The 16163-nt window shown below is 41.7% G+C and overlaps 1 protein-coding gene across 1 annotated transcript; it reads left to right on the top strand.

Moving 5' to 3' along the window:
• The first annotated feature begins 3655 nt into the window (after nt 1–3655).
• On the top strand, nt 3656–14998 carry LOC141992881 (pancreatic alpha-amylase). The gene is made up of 10 exons (XM_074962213.1): nt 3656–3889; nt 5325–5471; nt 6293–6490; nt 9415–9645; nt 10799–10932; nt 11021–11143; nt 11276–11375; nt 11526–11647; nt 11739–11864; nt 13703–14998. Exons 1-10 carry the CDS (start codon nt 3689–3691, stop codon nt 13890–13892), a joined length of 1572 nt encoding a protein of 523 aa, XP_074818314.1. The 5' UTR covers nt 3656–3688; the 3' UTR covers nt 13893–14998.
• The last annotated feature ends 1165 nt before the right edge of the window (nt 14999–16163 follow it).

Here is a 16163-nt window from a genome sequence, read left to right as displayed (position 1 = left end):
ATCAGCAGATGGCACATTCCTGACGGCTCCGTGCTGCCAGATGTTATCTTGTTCTTCGGTTCTCCCATCCTTGAGGCTGTTGGGTAGATTCCAGTCTGCCCTCTGGGAGTCATCTGGTTGTCTTCATTCTGCGCATTCTTCAACCGATCCATACTGAACTCCTAGGCTGGCACCTCCCTGATCATTCATTTATTATCCACACCAAGCATCCATCCACATACATCCTCTATCTTTATTTTAATCAAAATTGTTAACAAAGCGAGATAAATACAACAAAAGGGCGGGGAGTCTCTGTGTGTTGTTTCTATTGTTACAAAGTATCGCTTTGAGTCTCTCTCTGTGTGAGTAGTTGTTACAACGTATTGCTTTGAGAACAGACTCTGTCTTAGGATGTACTAACACAATTAGCAGCTTGCAAGTTTCATACAGAGAGGGAGAGAAACAGTAAAACCAAGAGACCAAAAACCAAGAGACCTTTTATTTAGTAATACCCTGGAATTTAAACTATGGGGAGTCAAACTCATGTGTGATTTTAATACAGAACTTCTTTAATATGATCCAACACCGCTCCTTGCTGCTGTCAAGGCACCCTGTGGAGGGTTTCATGAGCCACGGCATTAAAGGGTAAGCGGGGTCTCCAAGGATCACAATTGGCATTTCGACTTCCCCTACGGTGATCTTCTGGTCTGGGAAAAAAGTTCTGGCTTGCAGCTTCCTGAACAGGCCAGTGTTCCAAAAGATGCATGCGTCATGCAACTTTCCAGGCCAGTCTGTGTTAATGTCAGTGAAACGCCCACAGTGATCCACAAGCGCCTGGAGAACCATAGAGAAATACCCCTTCCGATTAATGTACTCGGAGGCTAGGTGGGCTGGTGCCAGAATTGGAATATGCGTGCCATCTATCGCCCCTCCGCTGTTAGGGAAACCCATTTGTGCAAAGCCATCCACAATGTCATGCATGTTACCCAGAGACACGGTTCTTCTGAGCAGGATGCGATTAATGACCCTGCAAACTTGCATCAACACGATTCCAACTGTCGACTTTCCCACTCCAAACTGGTTAGCGACCGATCGGTAGCTGTCTGGAATTGCCAGCTTCCAGATTGCAATAGCCACCCACTTCTCCACCGGCAGGACAGCTCTCAATCTCTTGTCCTTGCGCCGCAGGGTGGGGGCGAGCTCATCTCACAGTCCCATGAAAGTGGCTTTTCTCATCCGAAAGTTCTGCAGCCACTGCTCGTCATCCCAGACTTGCATGACGATGTGATCCCACCACTCAGTGCTTGTTTCCCGAGCCCAAAAGCAGCATTCCACAGTGGTGAGCATGTCCGTGAATGCCACAAGCAAACTCGTGTCATATGCATTACTCAAGTCGATATCGCTGGAGCCCTCACTGTCACTTTGGATCATAAGGCATAACTCAACTGCCAAACGTGACATGCTGGCGAGACTCGTCAGCACATTCCTCAGCAGTTTGGGCTCCATTCCCACAGCCCGAAAGGGAAGACAGAGTGCGCAGTACAAAAAACGTTGAAATATGCTGCCAAATGGGGACGGAAGCAAAGGGATTGTTGGGATGTGAACCGATGCATCACGGGGCGTTGGGACAGGGCCCAGAATGCCCCGCACCTCCTGCCCTCTTCCCACAAGCCACAGCACCAGAATGGGAAGAGGGGCTCTGTGGGATAGCTGCCCGTAATGCACCGCTCCCAGTGCTGCTGCAAGTGCCGCAAATGTGGCCACACCAGTGCACTTGCAGCTGTCAATGTGGACAGACTGCAGCGCTTTCCCTATTGTGCTCTCCAAAGGCGGGTTTAATTCAAAGCGCTCTACATTTGCAAGTGTAGCCATGCCCCAAGAAAAGCAGTTCAACTCCCTGTTTATAACACAGGGTGGGCAAACTTTTTGGCCCAAGGGCCACATCAGCATTGCAAAACTGTATGGAGGGCTGGGTAGGGAAGGTTGTGCCTCCCCAAACAGCCTGGCCCTCGCCCCCTGTCTACCACTTCCCACTTCCCGCCCCCTCAGAACCTGACCAATCCAACCTCCCCCTGGGACCCCACCCCCTATCCAACCCCTGACAGCCCCCCAGGACTCCCACACCCCTATCCCAACCCCCCGTTCCCTGTCTCCTGACCGGCCCCTCCCCCGCAGAACCTCTGCCCCATCCAACCGTCCCCTGTTCCCTGACTGCCTCCATGGGACCCCCTGCCCCTTATCATGCTGCTCAGAGCGGCAGGAGCTCGCAGCCATGCGGCCCGGCTAGAGCTAGCGACACCGCCCAGAGGCTGCGGGGGAGGGGAGCTCAAGGGCCCAGCAGGATGGTCCCGTGGGCCGTAGTTTGCCCACCTCTGTTATAACAGATATTTATCATCTTATAGGAAATGTGTACAAGTTAACCTAATTCAACTGTCCTACTATCACTGCTACAAAAGGAGAGGCTAAAAGGTGGGGTTCAGGCAACCTCCAATCTGTTAGGCTCTACATCCTTGTTGTGATTGGAGGAAAGAGCCCAGGTTGTTTTCACAGAGGCATTTCAAGAGATCCCAGAATTTTGACAAACCCACCGTTTAGGGAACATGTTTAGGGGACTCTTTATTTTAAACGAGGTCTGGAAACTGAGGACTAAAAGCTGGTTGGCCCTTGCTTGGCTGCACAAAATAATAAGGAGCTTTACAAAGTGTGGAGCTGTGCTACATTCAGAGCTAAGTAACATGAAGTTACTGCACCCAGGAGAGCATAGCACTCCAAAGGTGTGGGAGAGTAGGTAGCCGTGGCTCTGGCCTCACTATGTGCCAGCCTGGAGAGCTGGTTAAGCCACACAGTGGTGGCGACTATGCTGAACCTGTTAAATGGGTGAAGCACTTTCTGCTAGCTCTCCTTTTGTACTAGGGAGCTAAGAGGGGTAGCACAACACAGCTCCACACCACTCCCAGCCCAGGACTGGGCATGAATGACATAATCTACCCTGAGAAACGGGTATTTTGTACATTTAATACATCATTTTGCTCTATCAAGCTGCAGCACAGATGGATGTCAAATATTTAGTATTTCTGGTTCCAACCCACTAAAAAACTACAGCTCTGAGAGACCCTCGGAGATTAGGATTTAGTTGCATTATCTGATGCTGTGTTCAAGTCTGGTTTTGACAATAAGTATTTGTTCACACACACATCACAGTCCTTTGAAATATTGAATTTGTTGACAGCATTAAGACCCAGAACAAAACATTAAGGTTTTATCTAAACACAAAAGTAGTACAGCTGTAACTATACTTACAAGACCCCCTTAGTGCAGATACAGTTATAGCAGTATGAAAGTGCCTTACACCAGTATAACCTTCCTATACAGGACGGGGAATGAGCTCTACTGTATAACACACCTTTATACTGTATATTTGTGTCCACATTAGGGATTTCACTGGTATAAATATAGCTGTAAAAAGCTCACTCCCTCAACCAATATAGTTATACCAGAACAACACCTTTGTGTAGTCCAGGACTGAGCCTTAACGTGTTACATTATTAAAGTTGTCATGAGAGGTTGTGGCATAGCTTCATCGGATAAGCAATTCCAAAACAATCAGAACAACAGCAAGATAAGCAAAATACATGCTAAAAATAGTTCGCCTTTTTAAATGTGTAATGTGTACCATGTACTTTACCCTCTTGCATGAGTATAAAAATCCATGAGAAGAGCACAAGCTATTACGGAAAGAACCATGAAGGCCTTTCTTCTGCTAGCAGCCACTGGACTTTGTTCTGCACAATACAACCCAAATACAAGGCCTGGAAAGACGTCTATTGTCCACCTGTTTGAATGGCGTTGGGCTGACATTGCTCTTGAATGTGAACGGTATTTAGCACCCAATGGATTTGGTGGAGTTCAGGTATGTAACCTCTAATGTTAATAGACAGTGAAATTGCCTCATAGCTGGCACATTTTGCTTATTAAAGTAAAAATCCAGGTCATATGGGACAGGCACCAAGTTCAAACTAAATAAAAATTGGTAAGGGAAGTACTAAATGCTGAAGCAGTAAAAATAGACCAGTCCATCATGATGGGGTTCATTTATTTAATCACTCCAAAGGTGTAACTGAAATATTCCTCTAAGTGAAAAGTAACACCTGAATCTTTATTTACTACTGTGGAAAATGAGGGAGATACCTGTATTTTTTTTTATGACCATTGTATGTACCTCAGTTTACCTGCCTGATATTTTGACTATGCAGAATTAAGTGAAAGGAGAATGTTAGGAGGAGAACAAAAGGAAATGACAGAGATAAAAGTACCCACAGAGAGATACCAAAGCTCCTTAGGAGAGCAATGGAGTGAGCTTTAATTGGGAAATACCCACCTCTCTGACTCCAGCTGGGCTAGTAAGTTTATTTTTCCTGACCCTGGGACCAAAGGAACACTATGGCAAAGACTGCACTGCCTAGGAACAAGGAGGGTGAGCGGGCAGCTGTGGCTGGAGGTAAGTCTGACTGACACACTGAAAGTATGCTGCAGGGGCTGTCTGTCTTTCTCCCAACCCAGGTTTATGGGGTCTGAGCTGGATGGAATTTACTCAAAACTTTGCAAAGAGAGAATAAAGTTTAGGTAAGACATGGGCATGTATCTAGGCCCCTCACTTTTTAACTCACTTCTCAGAGTACTGTGTATTTTGGGGTGAATAAATAATACTTTATTTTGAAGAAGCTGTTTTTAGAGCCTTTAATCAGCCAGTAGTCACAGGCTCCGAGATAAAAAAGGCTGGAGGCCAGGTGCCAAATACCGTTCGGCCTGTCATATTCTCACTGTTGGTAAACAGGGGGCCTGCAGCCCAGAGGCTAACTCTAGGAGTTGTAGGACTGTGTGGTTCTAACCAAAGAGGGATGAGGGTAACAAAACTTGTTACTAGGGGGGTATACTCAAGGAGCTAAAAGGGGTCTAAAGTGCAGCTTGGCCTTTTAGTGTGACAACTACAATTTGATACATACCGTTTCTCAAATGGCTGCACAAACACTCACCACTCACCTATGTCTATTTCATATGCCAGCTTCATTAAACACTTAAATATAAGCAATCTCAGGGGCCTGATCACCCAGTGAGTCCCTGTCTGTAAGGACTGCCTCTGAGATGCTGAGCCGCTTCATCTCCTATTGATTTCAAAGGGAGATGAGAGTGCGGAGCATCTCCCTGGATTGGGTTCTGATAGAGCCAACTCTTTGTCGCAGATGATCAGGGCCTCAGACCCTCTGTCTTTATATGTCTTTTACAACAGTAAACAAGTACATAAGTAATTACTAGTTTATTTTCAAATGACATCACTTTGTTCACAGATATCTCCTCCAAATGAAAATATTGTCATTACTAACCCGTGGAGACCGTGGTGGGAAAGATACCAGCCAATCAGCTACTATCTATGTACACGATCTGGATATTATGATGAATTTAAAGACATGGTGACCAGATGCAACAATGTTGGAGTAAGAGACTTGAAATTCCTCCTATATAAACAGTGTGGGGAGATGTAAGAGATTTCAGGTAGTCCTCTGTCCTGTTCCCAGTGAAAAAAATGTTTATTCTTCAATAATGCCAAGGAGATAAGGTGCCAGTTCTCAACTGAAGTCATTTTTCACTCCTTCGCAGTGGAGGACTAGGTCAATCAAAAGCTTCATCATGCAGCAATAGCTCAACCCAACAAAGTACTGTTAAAGAAAAACCCAGCAAAAATTGCTTTTTTGGGTTGTTGTTGTTGTGTTTTGTTTTTTGGTTTGCAAACTTTAAAACAAGCAAACAATCAGGAGAAATAGTTGCTTTTCAACAAGTGCCTATTTTTAATATTTAGTATAACTGAAAAACTATCAGTTAGCAAAATTGGAGTCATCATTCTTTGAAGATAGAAGAACTTAAGATGGATGCTTACATTTAACTTCTTTACTTCATATGGTCTTGATAGCTGTCTGACTAATGGTATGTAGTCATTAGCACTCAAAATCAGAGTGAGGCACCAGATAACTCAGGAGGGAAGATATGGGGAGATCAGAGTTAAAAAGAGAGATGATCTAATTTTCTCCCAAACAGTCTGGTCTTTCAGATGAGGTGCATATCACTGAATGATAAGCTCACTGTTGGATATTTAGAAAAAATAATACTCTATCACTTTGCTCACATGAAAAAGCTCTAGAAGGAAAAAAAAGAGGGGAGTCAAAAGGGTGGGGAATGTAAATGAGGGAATAAGTGTTATTTAGTCAATGGCACTCAGGTACTGGTTTTATTAAACTGAAATGCAAACATTCCTCTCTAGGTTCATATTTATGTGGATGCTGTAGTCAACCACATGTGTGGGTCTGGTGCTGGTTCTGGTAATAGTTCTACTTGTGGAAGCTATTTCAATGCAGAGACCAGAGATTTTCCTGCTGTGCCATACTCAGCCTGGGACTTTAACGATGGTAAATGTAAAACTGGAAGTGGAGACATTGAAAATTACCATGATGTGACTCAGGTAAACTTAGAATTGTAAAATATATTTTTCCTGTTTATTCTTACTCCCACTCTCTTCTTTACTGGGCTTTGCTGTTACATAAAAACCTCGGAACAGGAAAAACTCAGAAATGGGTGAATAACTGATTTCTCAGTTCACTGGCAATTTAAAAATAATAATATAAAAAAGGTTCCATCTTAAGCTTTTTTAAACTTAAAAAACTAAATTAAATTAAAGGGATATTTTGAAATAAAAGTAGTTTCAAACCAAAATATTGATACTTTTAAAAAAAAAAAAGTCAAAATGAAGTTTTAAAATTTTAAGAATTTCTCACGCGCACACACACACGCGCGCGCGCTCCCCAACAAACAATTTGGCAAAACAGACACAAATTCATTCTTTTCCTTGGAAGAAAATGTTTGATAGAAATTTTTTGCCCAGCTTTAGCAATATTTCACACATAATAGTCCCTCCATGAATTAGTTAGTAGGGGTAGTGAAAATTACGTAACCAATAGGCTACATTTCAGCAAGGTACTTTAAGCATGTGGATAGTCCTATCAAATCAGTGGGATAACTCTTATAATAAAAGTTAGGAATGTGCTTAAGTACCTTGCTAAATCAAGGCCATCCTGGTCATTTCAAAGGATATTTCAGAGTAGCAGCCGTGTTAGTCTATATTTGCAAAAAGAAAAGGAGGACTTGTAGCACCTTAGAGACTAACCAATTTATTTGAGCATAAGCTTTCATGAGCTACAGCTCACTTCATCAGATGCAACACAAAAGCTTATGTTCAAATAAACTGGTTAGTCTCTAAGGTGCCACAAGTACTCCTTTTCTTTTTTCAAAGGATATTGTTATCTTTTAAATGCTAATCACGACTGAGCCTGATCAGTAAATATGGATGCAAATGCCAGGGTACTACAGAAAAGTGTGGGTAGATAGCATTCTTCCTTGTGCTCCCTTATGGGTGAGCCACACAACTGAGCTCTTGACTTTACCTCTTGTGATTACTTGGTATTTGATGGCTCCTTTTCCCACTGTGGGGTTTTAGGTCATCAGCTGTATTCACCAAATTCCATTATGCATTCCATTGCCTAAATTCCCATGGCAGCTTCATTTGGAAGCAATATTCTTCACCCCCCTGCCCTGAACAGTCAGGTAATGGTGCTGTGCATTGCTAAACAGCATCTTTCACCCCATTTCAATGGTACATGAAAGTATTCCTGTGTATATCTCTCTTACTCTGTTTCCCTTTGTCCCTGTCTTGAGGACTGGGAGAGGGGGAGAGATTGTAAATTCATTAAGTGATTGGGCATCATTCAGGATGAAAGATGCTAAAGTATCATTATTATTCACCTCTTCACTGTAATGCAGAGATCAAACACTTGATTACACATTGCCTCTCAGGATTGCCATAGGAAACCATTCTTTTTCTGTGAATATTTTAAAATACTCTTTTAAAATTTTCTATCTCATTGAAAATTCACAACAACAAATTTTACAGGAAGCAAAGATAAAAATGGGCATGAACATAGTCAAAATGAATTTGTTTAAAATTGTGAAATAAAATCGGTGGCAAAATTTTGTATTATGAATCCAGCTAAAATAAAATCTCTCATGCACTCTCATGCTAAGAGAAAAGTAGCATGCAGTTGATCCTGAAGAGAGAAATTTTTATCTGTATATTAGAGCTGAAGTAAAAATGACATATTAAGACAGATTACTTCTCCTAGTTGTACTAAAATCCCATGAGTAGGTTTGGCAGAATTTGATTTTTATTTTGTATAATTTTGATGGATAATATTGTTTATCTGTAAGCCTTTATGTATTTAAATCATCAAAGTTGCAAAAATTGTTTTAAGCATTTTTATATTTATATTTAAAATTTTATAGGTGTGGGAAATGATGGGAAAGGTCACATAATTTTTAATGATAGTCCACATTGAGATTCAAAAAGTTCAAGCTTTATTATCATTAAAACAAAAATCAAATACCAACAAGTTCTCAAGCAGAATTTTTCTCACTGTGCTACCTGTAAATTTCAATTTTTATTGGGGGAAATATTTTTTCATTGGTTTGTGTGTGTATGGTGAAATCAATGTGCACTGACAGTTACTGATAAAAATCTAATCCTTCCAAACCTCCCTATGAGTATAGAATTAATGGACTGATTCTCAGCTGGCATTTTCCTAAATCACTTACACTTATGCAGAGTGGGTGTAAAATATAAACAACTCCACGTGATGCAAAGTAGTAGAGAATCAGGTCCTATATCAGTATAGTAAAGTCTAGTATACGTAATCCCAGTGTCACCTGCAGCCATATGTATGTTATGCACATTGTGTGCCATTGGAAGTGACAACAATGAACAGTGCTGGCTGGCCCACTGGGCACTCATGTTTGTCCCTGCCAGCCCCCCTGTCATGGTAGGGGACGAGAGCAGTGGGGCCAAAATTGAGAGGTGTTGTAACCTGGTGCACAGGGGTCACAGTGCCTTTCAGATCTGGCCCCATGACAGAGGGGCTGTGGGACCAACCTTGAATAGGTACACAGGGCAGCAGGATGGCCAGCACTGATCCTCCTTGCCATTGTCATGGGACTAGCTCCTGCACCAGGATGCTTCCACAGGGGCTTGCCCTTCCTCACCCCACTTTCAGCAGCCCATGTCCCCTCTCAGGGATGGGGAGTGACACAACAGCTGGCGGGCGAGGCTGGAAGATGGGCTGAGCATGGCACAGGTGAGGTGCTGGTGCCAGCAGCTCCCCTGGGCATGGTTCCATGGGTACTGACAGTACATATCATGGGAAAAATTTCTGGGGGCTCTGTGTAATTCTATATTATTCTGTGTTTTTTTCAACAATGGTTTTGCAAGAACTGTGTTCAGGACACTTCATTTAGCACGTGGGATGAAAATTGTCTTAAATCAGCTAATTTTTTAAACAGGTCCGCGACTGTCGCCTTGTCAGTCTTCTTGATCTTGCCCTGGAGAAGGACTATGTGCGTTCGAAAGTTGCTGAATACATGAACGATCTTATTGATATTGGTGTGGCAGGCTTTAGAATTGATGCTTCCAAGCATATGTGGCCTGGGGACATGGCGGCATTTTTAGACAAACTGAAAAATCTAACGACAAAATGGTTTTCCAAAGGATTGAGACCTTTCATTTACCAAGAGGTAATCTCGTTTTCTTAATTTCACTCTATGGAGAAATGGGTTCTTTTATGCAAATACAGTATGGACTTGACCCTGCATGTATGTTAGTGCTTTGTTGTATCAGGACTGAAGTACTCAGCAGCTTGCAAAACTGAATTATCTACAAATCAATGCAAAGAACTAATGTCAAAATGTTCCACTTTCTAATTTGTATGGGCCCAAATGGATCCTTTTGTTTGCAATCAAGTAACCATCTAAATACTTGAGGTGAAATCCTGGCTCATTGACTTCTATGTCAACGCTCCCATTGACTGCTAGGGGCCAGGATTTTATTAATGATTTTACATGTGCATACACATTGTAGATGTCTAAATGGTCACACAAAATGAAAAATAATGGAGAATCAGGCCCAAAAAGTTTTAGTTCCTGTGGATTCTAACCTTTAGTACTTCATATTCCAGCCCACAGTCTCCTATTTTGCTACTAGAGCTTTACGTTTCCAAGCCTACTTGGCTTATTCAGTGCAAAACTTTAAAATGTGTATATTAATTCTTTCAGGCATTTTCTTTTGATTTACTTCCTCCACCCCATATTCATCATTATTCATATAATCCTTAAAAATATACATAGATCTCAACTTACAAAATAAAACTCTAACTTCCGCAGCATCAATAGAGAAAGTATAAATAAATAACTTCGTAAGATTTCCCCCCCAAGTCTCAGCAATATTGTTACATGACTTTTATCAGTAAATGACTGTTTTTAAACCAGAAGACAATCTCTACCAATTTAAAATTTTAAATGTGAATTAATATTTTGAACCTAAACCTACCAGGAATGTCCCTTTAAAGTCAAACTTCTCATTAGATTCTTTTTATTGTCAAACTGATCGTTTCAGAACTGGGTCATGTATTTCCTTACTAATCTATTCATGGTCACGACATATTTGGGAGTGGGGGAGAAGAGACAAGAGGTTTTTAATGTTTTTCAATTGCACCTGAATTTGGGATGCTTTAGGAAGCAATAAGTGGGATTTAGTAAGTAACCCAACTTATTTCTGTTTTAATACATTCAATTGATTTCTTGTTCCCTAAAAGCAGCATTTAGGGCTATGAATTGTATCTTTTTAACCAGGTGATTGGACTATAATAGTGGCTTTTCTTTCTTCTACTAGGTAATTGACTTGGGTGGAGAGCCAATTAAAAGCAGTGATTACTTTGGAACTGGCCGAGTGACTGAATTCAAATATGGTGCCAAACTGGGTACAGTGATCCGCAAATGGAATGGAGAAAAGATGGCCTATTTAAAGTAATATATATAATTTGAATTAATCATTAGATTCCTGCAATATTTGAACTACTAATTTCAATGTGTTTGACTCTGTTTGTTTGTTTAGGAATTGGGGAGAAGGCTGGGGTTTCATGCCCTCTGACAGAGCCATTGTCTTTGTAGATAATCATGACACCCAAAGGGGACATGGTGCTGGGGGAGCTTCTGTTCTAACCTTCTGGGACTCCAGGTAGCTTCATACAGCCAACAGAGTTGTTGTTGTTCTTCTTCCTCCTCCTCCTCCTCCTTCCCCCCTTCCCCACCAAAAAAAAAAAAAAAAGACAGCGTATCTTCATGTGTTTCATTATTCTTTGGTTTACAGACTATATAAAATGGCACTTGGCTTTATGCTTGCTCATCCTTATGGATTTACACGTGTTATGTCAAGTTACCGTTGGCCAAGATATTTTCAGAATGGAAAGGTAGGTTTATGATCAATGAGAACAAGTATGTAGGCTGTTAATTATCCCTGTCATCTTTTATGCTTGATTGAGCTGTCTCCCCAGATGCTTCATTGAGCTGTCTCCCCAGATAGAATGTTTAATCTGTATAACTTTGTGTTTAATAACAAGGACATTAATGATTGGGTGGGACCACCAAGCTCTGAGGATGGATCAACCAAACCTGTTACAATTAATCCAGACTCCACTTGTGGCAACGACTGGGTCTGTGAACACAGATGGCGTCAAATAAAGTAGGACACTGCAAACAGCAATTTCCAATATATTCTTCACCTGATGTGGGGATATTTTAATTAAAGTCAAGCCCATTGGTTGTATTTTCAGGAACATGGTTATTTTCCGTAATGTGGTTGATGGCCAGCCTTTCTCAAACTGGTGGGACAATGACAGCAATCAAGTGGCTTTTGGGCGTGGTAATAGAGGATTCATTGTCTTTAATAATGATGACTGGTAAGTGGGAGGAGTGAATAGCTCCAGAAAAAACGTTACCCCCTGGTCAACCGGTACGCCCTATTACTGGCTATAGAATCTGTGGCAACTGGTTGGTGTGACAGGTCAAGGCTCTTACCTGATGCAACTCCAAACCTACCATCTTCCCACTCCCAAAAGCACTCTTCAAAACCCAGCATTAGCTCTTTAAGCAACACAATACTCTGTTCATGGTTCCTGGTCATTGGATTTGAAACATGCAGTAAGAGGTTGGTCAGTGAGGCATGCATGACCATACAGGTCTGAGAGGTACTTTGGCAGCTACTGGTGTTGGGCCTGGGCCTAAATAGGCTAGCAGACATGGCTGTGAGGAATGGGTGGAGAATTGACTGAGAGTAATGTGGGTCAAGCTGGGATAGTTTTGAGAAAGAGCTGGCAGCTGGGAGTTTTCCGCTTTCTTTTATGGTGAGAAGAGTTGATGATTGGATTGGATATTTTAGAGGAGCACAGTTCTCAGAATTGCATTGCATATGAATTGTTCTCAATCTTGTGTGTGTGTTAAGGTTTGAATCACTCACTTCATTTAAGTGTCTTCCTGCCTTATACAAAGGGCTTCCTGTGTCTAACCAGGCCCACTTCCTTTCTGGATAATCCACAAAGCTCCTGGCAGAGTCTCATCAGGGCTGGCACTTCATGTTAGGGTTATTGTTGTGCTTTTCCAGACTTCTCTAGAGTCAGAGGTGCAGAAAGAGATGTAGGAAATCTGTGATGCTGAGGTAGCCCAAAACAGTATAATATTGGCAGAAAAGAGCCCTCCTGATTCCAATGGAGAGTGCAAGAAATGCTGAGATGACTTAATGGGACTATGAGAAAAAGGAATTTGGGTATGTAGAGAGGGAAGGACTTGGGAGATGAAAAAGAACAATAGGAGCCTAATTATAAGGAAGACTCTAAACTTTTGGAAACTGACAAGAATACCTGAATTTACTGTCCCTGCAGATAATATCATACACATCTGTCTTCATGTTTTTTTCTCTAGTTATTTGGGGTCTAATTCTGTCTTCTGATTTGTATTCACAGTCACCATTGACTTTCTGTGGAAATTATATTCACACAGAGGCACAGTTTATACTAGTAAATACAGCAAGTAGAGTAGAATTGAGTCTTTCATGTGTAAATTACACTGTAGATATCTCCTTCATGCAAAAGGAGGAGGAGCTGTCAGATAGAACTGTATGCCTGAGAGCATGAAAGAGAGACTATCTGTCTGAAAGATACTTCAGCAGATTAACATTTGTACTCATGTCTATCCCAGATGAAATGGGGCTTCAATTTTAATTAATTTTTGCCCTTTCAGAAGTGGGATCGTTCTAAAGATAATCAAAAGCTAATTCTTTAAATGTCCAGGTCAAATGAAAAATGAGTGAATAATTTATATTCACCAGCCTGTATATTGAATTTTAAATATATGAAGCCTTTGTGAATGGGAGTAGATGGATAACCGCTGCTTACTCATGCCTACACATGCAAGGCCTGATGGCATTTCAAACTGGAATCTTTCTTTGTCTAGCAGGGCTGCATGGACACATTGAGGCCATATAGACAGCATATACAATGGCCTTAGTACTCACTGTAGGCTGATGTTGCTCCCTACCTAACACAGACAGGCTCTGCTGTATCAGGGAGTGAAAGACCCCGACCCAAGAGTAAACCCCAAGTGTTGGATATTGTAGTGCAGAACACTATCCCCAAAGCCAGCTGGCTGGCCAAATGAATGACGCTTTATAATAAAAGAGAAATACCTATACTGGAGAGTCTGAATAATCATTTATTCCTTTTCAATCTGTTTTTATAAATAGGAGCTTGAATGTGAATTTGCAAACTGGCCTTCCTGCTGGAACTTACTGTGATGTTATTTCTGGGCAAAAGGAAGGTGACCGCTGTACAGGAATACAGGTGCAGGTTGTAGGTGACGGCATGGCTAATTTCCAGATTAGTAACCAGGCTGAAGATCCTTTTATTGCAATTCATGTTGATGCTACATTGTAATCCATGCAAGAACGAATGAGTCTCTGTGTAACATCTCTAGCAAGGAATAAACTGTATTGGCACAAAAGTAATGGGTTTTTTAAGTCTCATTAATGAAATACTGTGTCATTGCTGTAATATTATTACACAATAACTAGCACTGATACTGATACACATTTTTGAGATGGTGTAACAGGCCTACAAATATGGTTCATTTTAAAGAGTACTTCATTTTATTTCACATGAAGTAAAGGAGAAATTAAACCATGAATTGAGATGATTTTTCTATTGTAATTCCAAAACTCGGGCAGGCAGACAAACAGACGCTCTGTAGGCCGATGTTGCTCCCTACCTAGCACACACAGGCTCTGCTGTATCAGGGAGTGAAAGACCCAGACCCAAGAGCTTGTAACAGCACTTATTAGAGCCTTGGCAATGCAAAAATATTGAAAAAGATCTTGTTTCACATCAAACCTGTGACCCTCTGAAACCCCCATATTCACTACTGTCATATAATTATATGTTTTGTACATGTCTTGTGAGGTATCAGTCTTGATCTGTTGAACATTAATAACCTGTTGGATTGTATGTACTATCCTTGTACATGAAGTTATGAAGTATTACTACATGTGTTACAGAAATATGTTGTGAGGTTGGGAACACCCACAACCAAAGATGTGGCTATTGATGGCTACTCGGCATTAATGGCTCATCAACACACAATCCACTATCCTAGAGACTTCTCTGAGGAGGCACATACACCATGGGGGCAGACTAACTGGCATCATAGCAAAGATCTTTGCAGCAAGCTGGAAGAAAAGAGAGACAGTGACATCATCCCTTGGCCTCTCTCCTCCGCCTCTAGCTCAACACCGGGAGGAATGTCTGGAAGACAAAGATTTGAACTGGGTAAGGGTGGTCCCAGGCTGGAAGGCAGTCCCAAGCTGAGTATTGGGGAACTGTAATCTGCTTGTACCATCTATCAGGGTGAGATATTGTTTGCTTTAGCTCTTGCTTCGAGTAAAAGGTTAGGATTTAAAATGTGTGTTTACTTTTTATTTTCTTAATGTAATCTCTGATCTTTATGCCTACCATGTATAATCACATAAACTCTATTGTTCTGTAGTTAATAAACCTGTTTTATACTTTACCTGAAACTGTTTTGGTGGAAGTGCTTGGAAAATCTCAGTTCAGTTTACAAAGGCTAGTGTGCATCCATTCCACATTGAGGAAGTTTATTTGTGACACACACGCTCATATACAAATAACACGTATTACCATGTACAATCCTTTGCCTGATTATACAAGACAATATTTATTGATTTGATGTGTAATGTGAAACTTTGGGCACCGAAAGGCCAGGTGGTCACGCTGTGGGTAACATTGTAACATATTTCCCTCAATCTGCTTTGGATTAAATCTGGCACACAGTACAGGTGAAAAAACTTGAAGAACACTAGCAAATCTATTGGTTAGCAGGATGGCAAAATAGGGAGGGGATCAGTTTCTGCAGCATGAATTACATTTTATGCAACCTTACTTTCTTAACATTGAAGAGTTATAATGAATTAATTAAATAACATCAATGCAATATTCAAGTTACATATGCAAACGTAAGTGTCAGGAAATGTTAACATTAAGACTCCCATCATGTTAATTTGTTCACATTGTTTAAATATATGCTTTAATAGACAATATATGCAATTTAACTAGTCATTAAAGATGGAACAGCATAACTTTTTCTCATAGTATACAGTTCATTGTGAGGTACGGTAGGAGTCAGTCAGTGGCTGCAGCACTACTGGATCCCCTACCAGGACAGCTGGTGAAAGCAAGAAAAATCAGCTCCTGAAATAGTCTCTTTAGTCTCGCTCACTGTGAGTGGGACTCTTTTGGGGGGCAATTAATTTTACAATAATGTTTAAAATCTCTCCCTGGGGAGGTGAAGGGTATTTTCCATGTTCCATCTCCCACATTCAAATTGTTGCCGCTCCTGGCCTTCTCCTGGTTGCTGTTTGGTCCTTGCTGTGAAAATTAGCGAGTGAGCTGGTGGGATGGGGAGGGGGGTGAGAGCAAGTGACGGAAGGAGAGGGGATGGAGTGAGCGGGGCGGGGGGCCACTGGAGAAGGGGCGGGGTTCTGGGAGCAAGTGTGTTGGGTTTTCTGCTATTAGAAAGTTGGCAACCCTAGTGTGTAGCGGGGTTGGGTGGTGCTCCCGCCCCTGTGGGAACTGGCCCAGGCCCCTTTGCACCCTCTCCCAATTTTGCACCGTGCCCCCTCATGGGGGGCATGT

This window comes from Natator depressus, chromosome 8, assembly GCF_965152275.1.
Source record: "Natator depressus isolate rNatDep1 chromosome 8, rNatDep2.hap1, whole genome shotgun sequence".
In the NCBI taxonomy this organism is placed as follows: Eukaryota; Metazoa; Chordata; order Testudines; family Cheloniidae; genus Natator; species Natator depressus.
Note: the sequence above shows the minus strand (reverse complement) of the source record. Positions and strands in the feature narration are given on the sequence as shown.

Bases quoted from the DNA above. Each gene is read 5' to 3' on its own strand.
- LOC141992881 (XM_074962213.1), top strand. From the start codon at position 3,689: ATGAGAAGAGCACAAGCTATTACGGAAAGAACCATGAAGGCCTTTCTT. The intron at 5,472-6,292 runs GTAAGAGACTTG...ATTCCTCTCTAG, and splicing joins CCAGATGCAACAATGTTGGA to GTTCATATTTATGTGGATGC. The intron at 6,491-9,414 runs GTAAACTTAGAA...TTTTTTAAACAG, and splicing joins ATTACCATGATGTGACTCAG to GTCCGCGACTGTCGCCTTGT.